General features: G+C 37.9%; 1 protein-coding gene across 3 annotated transcripts in view; it reads right to left on the bottom strand.

Annotated features, from left to right (window-relative positions):
* Positions 1-12076, bottom strand: part of NCOR1 (nuclear receptor corepressor 1) — a 242871-nt gene that overhangs the window by 203985 nt on the left and 26810 nt on the right. For all 3 annotated transcript variants that reach the window (XM_015558355.1, XM_015558356.1, XM_015558357.1), the window contains exon 2: positions 2764-2941. In XM_015558355.1, the coding sequence (XP_015413841.1) occupies positions 2764-2871 (108 nt within the window). In that variant the 5' untranslated portion in view covers positions 2872-2941. The remainder of the gene's footprint in view (positions 1-2763; positions 2942-12076) is intronic.

The following is a 12076-nucleotide window of genomic DNA, read 5'->3' as shown; positions in this document are numbered from 1 at the left end:
GCGGGGGATGTCCGACTGCTGGTTTAGGCCCGATCTTGCAGTCGGACATCCCTCTCACAATCCGGGACCGCTGGCTCCTAACCGCTCAACTGCCTGCCTGCCTGATCACCTCTAACCACTCTGCATGGCTGCCTGATTGCCCCCAAACGCCTCTGCCTCAGCCCCTGCTGTGGTGACTTAGTCCAGAAGGACGTCTAGAATGACGTCCAGAAGGTCATTGGGCTGTCCAGTCTAATAGCATATTATGCTTTTATTATTATAGATAATAATCAAGACCATGTGAAGTACTTTAATAAAGATTAAGTATTTGTGTACCTAGAATAGCACACCATGTGCAGTAAAGATAGACAAAATATATCAATGGAACAGTAGAAGAAACAGAAATAGACTTACATATATATATGGTCAATTAGTTTTTAAGAAAAGTACCAAAGCAAATCATTGGGGAAAGAATAATCTTTTCAATAAATAGTTTCTAGAACAACTTAACACTCAATATGCAAAACAACCCTTAACACACACCATAAAATTTTAATTCAAAATAGGTCAGACTTAAATGTAAAATCCACATAGAAAATCTTAATGACCTTGAGTTTCTGAAAAACTGCTTAAATATGACACAAAAAGTAAGAAATGTAAAAGACAAAACTAATACATTGGACTTCATTAAAAACACTCACACACACACATTTTCCAAAGGATAGTATTAGTAAGGTAAATTCTTTTTTAAAAATATGTTTTTATTGATTTCAGACAGGAAGGGAGAGGGAAAGAAGTAAGAGGGAGAGAGAGAAACAATGATGAGAGAGAATCATCGATTGGCTGTCTCCTGCATCCCCCCTACTGGGGATCAAGCCTGCAACCCAGGCATGTGCCCTTGACAGGAACCGAATCCGGGACCCTTCAGTCCACAGGCCAATGCTCTATCCACTGAACCAAACCAGCTAGGGCTCTTTATATAATCTAAATACAACAAACACATAGATCCAAAATAATTTTATTTGTAATAACCAAAAACTAGAATAGGTAACTAGATAAACAATTTGTGATATATCCATACCCAATCAAGTAATAAAAAAAAAAAGCTAACTATTAAGATATGCCAAAACATAACTAAATTTCAAAAATATTATGGAAGTTCACATGAAACTTAAGACAAATATAATCTATTCTGACAGACAGCAGATCAGTGGTTTCCTGTGAGCTAAGGTTTGTGGGAAGTTGGGAAGGAGCCCTGACCTGGATGGGAAAAAAGGGAACTTTCAGAGGTGACAGAAATGTTCTGTCTTCACTTTGGTGGCGTTTTATGGGTGTATAAATCTGTCAAAATGTACATATATATTTAAATTTTATTATATATAAACTAAACCTCAAAGATACTTTTTTAAAAAAAGGCAACAATAATCTAGGAAATTAATAATCAGATGACTAACTAACACTGGGGGGAGGGAGGACATGCAACCAAATTTCAACATCCAATCATGATAAGAATTCTCAACCTACATAGCAACATCTTCGACCAAAAAAAAAAGCATCTACAAAAATGTGCTACTAATATTACACTTAATGGTGGAAGACTGAATGCTTCCCTAAACAGAAAAAAGGTAAGAATGTCCTTTCTCACTCGGTAAGTATAACCACACTTCAAAGGAGTTCTCAGTCGTACCCAGTAGTAATCAACTATATTTTGCTGGTAAATTGTTTTCTTTTTCTTTGACCATTTCATTACCTCCCTTCCATTTTTTCTTCAAACCTCTTACATCCCTGTACCTGGCCCACTCTGAGATAATCATTTCTTTTCACATTTTATTTTTCACAAGGTAAATCAATAATACAAACTCTTTCATCTTCCTACCATCAAATCTCTCAAGAAGGGAGAGGCCCTATCCTGGCCATCACTCAAAAAAGGCCATGTTATCTGGCCAGCTTAATACTCAACCAACCTTGGAGCACAAACATAGGCCTTAACCTAGAAACTCTAGGTAACTAATAAACTAATATTTTATCAATATATCCTACAATCAATCACAACAAATCCTACAACAAAACCCTACATGGTCACTCTGTCATAAATCTGTCATAAAGCCATAGTAAGAAGCCAAAGATAATTAATCCCCAACTTTTAGTTCTCCATCTTTGAGAATGGTTCTTGCCATTTAAAAAGTGTACACACACACACACACACACACACACACAGGGGTTGGCAAAAGTAGGTCTACAGTTATGAGTACACAAAACAGTTTACTCTTATATTATTATTTACTACTAGAGGCCCGGTGCACGAATTCATGCACGGAGGGAGTCCCTCAGGGTGGCCTGCGGAGATCAGGCCCCAGATGGCACCCCCAGCCTCGCAGCCCCACAGCCCCACCTGGCACCCTGCCTTGGCCTGGCACTGCCTGTTCACCTGCCCCACCATCCTGCCCCAGTCCCGCTCTTGTCAGGGCCCATCAGGGCCGGCAGCACCTTCACTGCCACCTGCTGCCAGCGCCACATCGCCAACGCCCACCATGTTTTGCGCTGACCCACAGTGGTCGGCACACATCATAGCGAGCAGTTGAACGACCGCCAGAGGAGACAATTTGCATATTAGGCTTTTATTAAATAGGATTATATTATTTATTTGTATTACATCTGTAAGCCTACTTTTGCAAACCCCTGTATATGTATAACAACTACATTTGGTTTCTGACCAACAAATATAGGAAAAGTAAAAGAAAAACACAAAATACATATGCAATTTACACAATATTTGTTCCTTACCTGCTGGTGCCGGGTGCTGGGAAAGGTGTACTGAACAGAGTGGGAAGGATAACGGCTTTGTTCTGTGCTGAATGCTCCTTGGTTGGGAGGATAACCTGAACTTGACATTATCAGTAAAGAAGTCCTCACGAGGCTGTGAGATCAAATCCAACAAACAATCATGTTTCTAGGAAACCACCTAAATAGAATGGGAAAAAATAGAACTGATAAGAACTAAGGCACCAGGTGTACTTCTAATAAATTATAACTATCGCTACATAAATAAAACCACAATTACCAGTAAAAGGTTTCTCTTGTGTATTTACTTAATATAATAGAAATTATTGACATTTAAAAATATTAATAAGTCTTTATTTCCCTTTACACTTAAAAAAGGTTACTTAACATACCACAAATAATACCAGCAGCTGTATAAAGTAAAAACATGGGACTCGCACAGAGCAACTGCTCAGTAAATGCCTTTCTTTCTATAAAAGTCTGAGAAACAGACATTATATATTACAAAAACAAAAATCCATGATTGTGAACTTTGAGGTGGTAAAAAAGTCACCTGTTAAAAAGATTCGAGAGTATTTACAAGATAGGTACTTGTGCAGAGGAAATATTGTTCTTGTTAAATAATTCTGTGTCAAAATGATAAGCTAAGAAGGCACTAATAGGAAAACTTTCAAGAAAGAACAAAGCGAGACTACCACGTCAAGAAGAAAACTGCCAATATTCGTGAAAATTAGAATTCTGGAAAAACTTGCATCTGCCACCATGACCTTGACAATTTCCCCACATTTGAAGACTTTTCTGACAAGACTGGTGGTGATATTAAGTGTGAGTTTTTTTATATTATATAATAAAATGTTCCAACATTAGAAATATCTACATTAACTGAATGAATCAAAATTTTCCAACTAATACCGAATGTTACAAAATTATGCATGAATAGTTATTTAAAGCACAAGATATTTTTACCACAATTAAATATCATGACAAACCAGTAAATGTTTAGTGTAATAGAATATGAAAGACTCATTGATATGGCTTCAAATTCTACACAGCAACTAACCTTTAAAAAATTACCACTTTTTTGGTTTAGGTTGGTATTGAAGAATAGCCACAATTATCTTTAAAAGCTATTAAAATACCCCTCCCTTTTCCAAGTACACATCTGTGTAAGGTTAGCTTTTCTTCATAAACTTCAATCAAAACAACATACCACAAGACCGATGTAAAAGCAGATATGAGTATCAAGCTATCTTCTAAGCCAGATATTAAAGAGGTTTGCAAAAATGTAAAATAATGTCACTCTTCTCAACAAATTTTGTTTAATTTTAGAAAATAGTTGTCATAAACATGTTATATATATTAACATTAAATGTGTTTATATTATTCCTAAATGAATAAATATCTTTAAAGTTTCCCCATTTTAATATCGAATGTGGTAAATATCAACATATATAACCCACATAAACAGAAGCTCCTTAGAGCTCTAAATTTTTAAGAGTGTAAATGAGTCTTGAGACCAACATGTTTGATGACCACTGGCCCGGAGAATTAGGTCAATCTTTAGTGTCCTATACAGGTTGTTCACACCCAGGTCCATGTATACACACTCCTTCTAGAGAACCTGCCCCTAGTTAAGGTGTGGTTTTGACACCATGTTTGTACCAAGTGAACTACCCTATTGGACCAGGGATATACCAATCAGATCCCTCTTCAGAAATTTGGAATTGAGAACATGAGCTACAGGTACCTGAGTTGCAAAGTGGCCACAGCAAGAGTCAAGATGAGCCACATATTTTGTGCCATCGAAGTTAACAAGGAAGTAAAGAACACCAACCTAGACAAAGACTAGAGTAGACATGCATAGAGAAGTAGAGCCAAGAGAATTTGCAAGCCCCTAAGACACAGCAGCAGTTGCCTTGGCTCCTGACTCTCAGCTCCAGGGTCTGTCCCCACAGGAGACCACTGTACTTCTTTCCTTGTCCTTGGATACCTGTTAAACTGAACTAAAGGGTGTCCCAAAATTCACGCAAGAAGTAATTTTGATAGAAAACACAAGTTTATAATTAAAAATTGTAAATTTTTTTATTGATTCATAAAGTATACAATATAGGGTTATGTATGGAATAGCATATCGGGTAAATGGCCTCCACGGCTTTGCTGGCACATGCACAAATGGATTATGGAACAACAACAAGTGGATGCTGATTTTTCAAACAAAATCATCTTCAGCGATGAGGCTCATTTTCATCTTGATGGCTTGGTTAATCGACAAAATTGTCCCATTTGGGGTTCAGAAAATCCACGAGTGATTGAGAAACAAATGCATCCACAATGTGTCACTGTTTGGTGCAGATTTTGGGCTGGAGGCATCATCGGACCATTCTTCTTCGAAAATGTGGCTGCTCAGGCAATAACAGTTAATGGTGCTCGCTATCGCGACATGATAACCAAGTTTTTTGTGCCTAAATTGCAAGATATGGATATGGACGACATGTGGTTTCAACAAGACAGTGCCACATGCCATACAGCCCAAGAAACAATTCAATTGCTGCATGAGTCATTTCCTGGTCGTGTAATTTCCCATTTTGGTGATCAGAATTGGCCACCCAGATCATGCGATTTAATGTCGCTGGACTTTTTTCTTTGGGGTTTTTTGAAGTCTAAGGTTTATGCCAACAAGCCCATGACCACCCACGCCTTGAAGGAGGAAACTGAGCGCTGTAGCAACAAAATTCAGCCACATTTATGCAAAACGGTCATGGAAAATTTCAACAAAAGAGTGCATATGTGCCAGAAAAGCCGTGGAGGCCATTTACCTGATATGTTATCCCATACATAACCCTATACTGTATACTTTATGAATCAATAAAAAGTTTACAATTTTTAATTATAACCCTGTGTTTTCTATCAAAATTACTTCTTGTGTGAATTTTGGGACACCCTTTACATGGTCTTACAGTAAGTCCTTCTTTACTAAATATAAGTGAGTAGGTTATTATTTCTCATAATTCTAAGATCTCAAGTTAAGTCTCAAAATAACTGTATAGACCTTGGAAACAACCTAAGTGTCATTTCCATCAACTGATGATGAATAAATAAAATCAGGTATACTCATATAAGGGAATATTATTCTGCCATAAAAACGAATGGCCCTGGCCGACATAGGTCAGTAGTTAGAGTATTATCCCATACACCAAGTTCATCCCTGCCCTGGTCTCTGGCAAATTTGGGAGGCAACCAGTCAATGTATCTCTTTCACATCAATGTCTCTCTCTGTCTCTGTCTTTCTCTCCCCACTACCTTCCACTCTCTAAAAAAAAAAAAAAATGAAGTATTGACACCTGCAATAACTTGGATGAATCCTGAAAACATTATGCTAAGTAAAAATAGCCAATCATAAAAGTATACATTTTGTATGTTTCCTTTCATATGAAAGTCCAAAATAGTCAAAATAGTGATAGAAAGTGGATTAGTGGCTGCTTAGGGATGGTGGGATGTGGATGAAGGAATACAACATGAAAGCTCAAGTCTCTAGGATTTCTATTGTGTTTTCTTTTTCACTGTGGTGAAATACACTTAACATATAATTACCATTTTAGCCATTTTGTTTTATTTTATTTTTATTAACCCAAGGATATTTTTCCATTGATTTTTAGAGAGAGTGGAAGAGAGAAGGAAAGACAGAAACTTTGATGTGAGAGAAACACATCGATTGATTGCCTCCTGCACGAGCCCCGACCAGGGGCCGGGCTGGGGAGGAGCCTGCAACCCTTGACCGGAATCAAACCTTTGGTCCATAGGCTGACACTCTAACCACTGAACCAAACCGGCTAGGGCCATTTTAGCCATTTTTAAGTGTACATTTCTGTAGCTTTATGTACATTCATATTACTGTGCAACTATCATTACCATCTATTTCCAGAACTTTTTCTTCCCCAACTGAAACTCTAAACCCATTAAACACTAACTCCCAATTCCTCCTCCCTCTGGTAACCACCATTCTACTCTCTGCCTCTATGAATTTGTCTATCTATAATAATAAAAGGGTAATATGCTAATTAGGGCAGACCTCTTCCAGACATCCATCCAGACAAAGCCACAGTGGCTGCAAGGCCCGGGTCTCAGGCCTCCCAGCCGCCACAGCTGGCAGTGGCAGCAGCAGCGGGGTAATGGGAGCAGCGCCTTCCCCTGATCAGCCTGGTCACCTCCCGCAGAGGTTGTCATTAGGACATCCCCTGAGGGCTACCAGACTGTGAGAGGGGGCAACTGGGCTGAGGGACAACCCCCCTCAGTGCACGAATTTTCATGCACCAGGCCTCTACTTCCTCATATAAGTGGAATCATACAGTATTTGTTATTTTGTGACTGGATTATTTCACTTAGCATATCTTCAAGCCGTATCCATATAATAGCATTATATCAAAATTATTCCACTTTTTAAGGCTAAATAATATTCTCTGTATGGGGATTCCTTTTTGAGGTGGTGAAAATGTTCTAAAATTGACTGTAGCAATGCTTGAACACACCTCTGAATATACTAAAAACTGTTGCATTGTAAAAAAAAAAAAATGGATGAATTGTATGGTATACAAATTCTGTACCAATAAAGCTGTGTTTTAAAAATTATCAAGCCCAAACAAACAAAACTATATGAATATAAAGCAACCACAGAATTTTAAAATTATTGTGCTGCAGTCCAAGTTAATATATAACATCTTTCAGGGGTTTTAATATCCCCCGTGTTCATATCTTAAAAACTCTGAAGTCAATGTGCATCCTACAATCAATGCACATTATGATTTAATTAGCACTTTTTCCTTAATCTTAGAGGCAAATAACATTACCCTATAAGCAAAGAAATCTTTTGGCTGAAATACAGTCTGAGAGTTATTGCATTTAGTAAATCTTTGGTTTTTGTCAGAAATCATCCCCAGGAAAGCTCTCAGAACAGAAATTACCATTTGCGTTTCTTCCCTTTGTTCCTTGACCCTTAGGATAAGGCAAGATAATTAAGGACACTAATATTCTCACAGTGATTTCCAATTGGAGGTCCTTAAAAGACCACGTAACATTTGCAGTGCTTTGAAAAAAGCCTAACAGAAATATATATAAACACTAGGGACAGAGAAAGATATCCTAAGCACAAACCAAAGGCACAAATAAGGTTGGTTGATATCTTTAACTTACAAAAAGTATTCTTTTATTTTTCTGTGCAGCAAAGACAACTTTAAATGGCAGACCATAAAACAGAAAAAGTACAATAGCAAAATTTTGATATACCAAATATAATATGCATATACATGTATATATATTTGTTACAAAGCAATAAAAAAGATGACACTTCAGACATGACAAGAATATGGGATTAACTAAGGAAATAAAATTAATGAAATCATAGAAAAATAAGATAAAATCATTCCCCAAATTTGCAAAATATTAAAAAACTAGAGGCCTGGTGCACAAAATTAGTGCAATGGGTGGGGGGAGGGGGAATCCACTCAGCCAAGCCTGTGCCCTCTCACAGTCTGGGACCTCTAGGGGGATTGAGCCTAAGCCAGCAGTCAGATATCCCTCTCACAGTCTGGGGCTCTTGCAGTCCGGGACCTCTTGCTCCTTACCACCCACCTGCAGCGGAGGCAGGAGAGGCTCCCACCACCACCGATGCACTCGCCAGCCATGAGCCCAGCTTCTGGCTGAGCAGCATTCCCCCTGTGGGTGCACAATGACCACCAAGGGGCAGCTCCTGTGTTGATCATCTGCCCCTGGTGGTCAGTACGGCCATTCGCAGGTCGTTCCACCAGTCATTCTGCAGTTTGGTCGATTTGCATATTAGGGTTTTATTATATAGGATAATGCCTAGTGCTGGGGAGAGTTTGGGGAAAAAGGCACTCTTTTACACTGGTATGTCAAATGAATACAAATTGCATTCTACAGAAGAATGGCAATATATACCACGAGCCTTGAAAATATGCATATTCTCTAGCACAGCAGTTCCCCTTCTAGGAATTCACTTGATTACTCAATACAGAGATACCCAAAGAGGAATGCCTGAGACTGTTTCTCAAGGAACTGTCCAAAATACCTAATATGAGCTAAGTGTTTTATAAAAAGTTTAGCTAATGGGAACTTTTATTTGGGGGACTGCCACAAAAGTCTGTATAAATTAGAACATTTCTGTTTTATAAATGTATAATTTGTATGTACCATTAGTATTCAATTTTCCATGTGTCTCATATCTTCACAAGATTTTAAGACCAAAGATAGAAATGTAATATATTCAAAAAATACTTAGTGAACAGTACACACTACTATGTACCAACACACTGTCCTAAACATTGGCATAGAATGGTGACCAAGATATGTCATCTTATTGTGAGGTGACATAGAAAATAAATAATCATGAAATAATATCATGAAGTGCTATAACTAAAACAGAACAAGATAAGAGACATTTTCGATGAGGTGATCATAGAAAGCCAATCTCAGCTAGGATGACCCGATTTCCTGAAACAAACCCAATTTACAGCTATTGTTCCAGTGCAATTATTAATTATGTTCCATTTCCTTCTCAAGACTGTCTCAGTTCTATTATTATTTTAGAGCCAAAGTATTAAAGAGAAGAAGACAGAATTGGCCTGAAAGAGACTAGAGCATTTCATGGAGGACTACAGAAATCCTAATGTAAAGCAAGGAGGCACGAGGAGAGTGAAGGAGTAGGGTGGCAGGGGGAAAGGCCTGAGAATGGGGCATGGGGTGGTATTGGGAGGGGTTTGCTGGTTTGTATTTAGAAATTGAAATATCTCTCAGTGTTCTGAATATTAATCCTTTTCTACTTTTATGTTACAAATATAGCAGATCCTCAACAAGTCATTTCCATTCAACATTGTTATATTATCATGTTGATGAGACGCCACAGGAACATAGATCTTGCTTATTTCAATCAGCATATGGTAAAATTTGTTTCAGTTACATACTGTTTAGCCTAAAGTCACAGAACCTATCTAGGAAGTTAAGTGAGAACTTACTCTATTTTCTTCCAGAATTCATAACTTTCTGAAGACCGTCTCTACCCCAAATTTTAAAAATATTATTCTACATTCTCCTCTTAAACGTCTAAAGTTTTATTTTTTTAATATTTAGTTCTTTAATCACCTAAATTTTTTTCTAAAAACGGGTTAGGTAGAGGTCTACCTATATTTTCTTTAATTGATAGTTATTAAACATGTCTGCCTTTCCACACTGTTCTGAAATGCCATCCTTGTTACAACCCAACAATTTTCATATATACCCTACAAAAACTCACACACTTACTAGTACATAAAAAAGGATATTTATTGCAGCAATGCAAAAGGAAATTTGAAGATAACCTAAATTCCACAATGTAATATATTCATATGATAAAATACTATACAAAAGTTACAATGAAAAACTAGAGCCCTAGCCAGTTTGGCTCAGTGGATAGAGCGTCGGCCTGCTAACCTAACGGTCTTGGGTTCAATTCCAGTCAAGGGCACATACCTAAGTTGCAGGCTCTTCCCCAGTCTGGGCTCTGGTCAGGTCACGTGCAGAAGGCAACCAATCGATGCGTTTCTCTCACATCAATATTTCTCTCTGTCTTTCCCTCTCTCTTCCACTCTCTCTAAAAATCAATGGAAAAATATCCTCCGGTGATGATTTAAAAAAAACACACAAAAAACTAGTGCTATATGTGTCAAAACATATAAACCTTAACAAAATACAAAGCTGAGTAAAAACAATTTATACAGTGATACTAATATGTTACAAACACAGACAACAATACTATATATTTCATACATGCACATAATCAAAGCATAAACACAAAATATACATCTACTTTAGGATAATAGTCACAACTAAGAAAGGAAAATGATCTAGGAAGGGGGTACAATCTTTAATAATTTATTTCTTGAAACAAAAACAAGTATGATAAAATATTGTTTTCTTAAACGCAGATGGTAGGTACATAGACAATTGTTCATAAAGAAAAATATGAACAATTATAAAGCATATTTATAATATGTCCATGATTCCGATGCCAATACCACACGTTTTAAGTTACTGTACCACTAAGGCTTTTATATCTGGACAAGTTTCCCCTCACTATGCGTAGTTGTTGCTGCTCCTTTCAAAGCCTTCAGAACGCTATTCTAGCACTTTTCTTCTTTCATGTGAATATCAGAGTCAGCTTGTCAGGCCTCATAAAAAACTCTGGATGAGACCATATTAATATTGAATTCATACACTGACTAAAGGGAGAAAAAAGCTAACTTTATACTGTTGAGCATTCTCATCCTAAAACATGATTATATATGTTTATGTTTTAGGATGAGAAATAATGTTTGTGTGTGTGAAATAAAGATGGGTATATTTTATGCATATTCTACACATTTTCCCATTATATATGATGAATATCCTATATAATCAAAGCCTAATAGGCTAAGTGTCCCACCATCCAGTCGGCCGTTCAACCAATCAAAGTGTAATATGCTAATGATATGCTAAGGCCGCTCAACTGCTCGCTATGATATGCACTGACCCCCAGGGGGCAGATGCTCCAACCAGTAGGTGCAGCTTGCTGCTAAGGCCTGGCCAATCAGGACTGAGCGAGATGGGCTGGAGACGCCCTTGAGCACTCCCGCAGTCCCTCCCCAGCTGGACAACCTCCCGCGTCCCTCCCCGGCCCTGATCGTGAGGTCCCTTGGCCTGGCCTGTGCCCTCTCAAAATCCAGGACCCCTCAGGGGATGTCAGAGAGCCGGTTTCCACCCGATCCCACAGGCTAGGCCGAGGGATCCTACTGGTGCACGAATTCATTCACTGGGCCTCTAGTAATAATAATAATCTAAGAAAATCAATAGGAACAAATGTAAACTGCTACTTGATTTCAGTGTCTATGTTTGCATTTATGATCTTGTTGGCAACAAGCAGCACAGATATAATACAGGAGTGATGCATCTGAGTATACAGCACACTGTTAAAGATTCTGCAGTATTCTGAATAGAGAAAAGTGGTGAGGGAACTGAGAAGTCACACAGTACACAGCATAGTATGGATGGGCTGAAGTTCAAAGAATCTGTGTGGCAGTGGTCAGTCAATTTCTTGTTTATAATGAGTGCTGCAAATGAATTTTGGTGAAACACCAGTAGTCACATTATCGTACTGCTCATTTAAATTTTATTGGCTTTGTGGTTATATCTCTCCAACTATTTTGATTTTGTCACTGAATAAGAGCTCTATGCAAAAGAAACTTACACCTGGATTTATGTAACAATATACTAAAAATATTTTAAGTCAACC

The sequence above is a fragment of the Myotis davidii genome, unplaced genomic scaffold (genome assembly GCF_000327345.1).
Source record: "Myotis davidii unplaced genomic scaffold, ASM32734v1 scaffold129, whole genome shotgun sequence".
Taxonomy (NCBI): domain Eukaryota; kingdom Metazoa; phylum Chordata; class Mammalia; order Chiroptera; family Vespertilionidae; genus Myotis; species Myotis davidii.
This window is presented reverse-complemented; position numbering and strand designations above follow the sequence as displayed.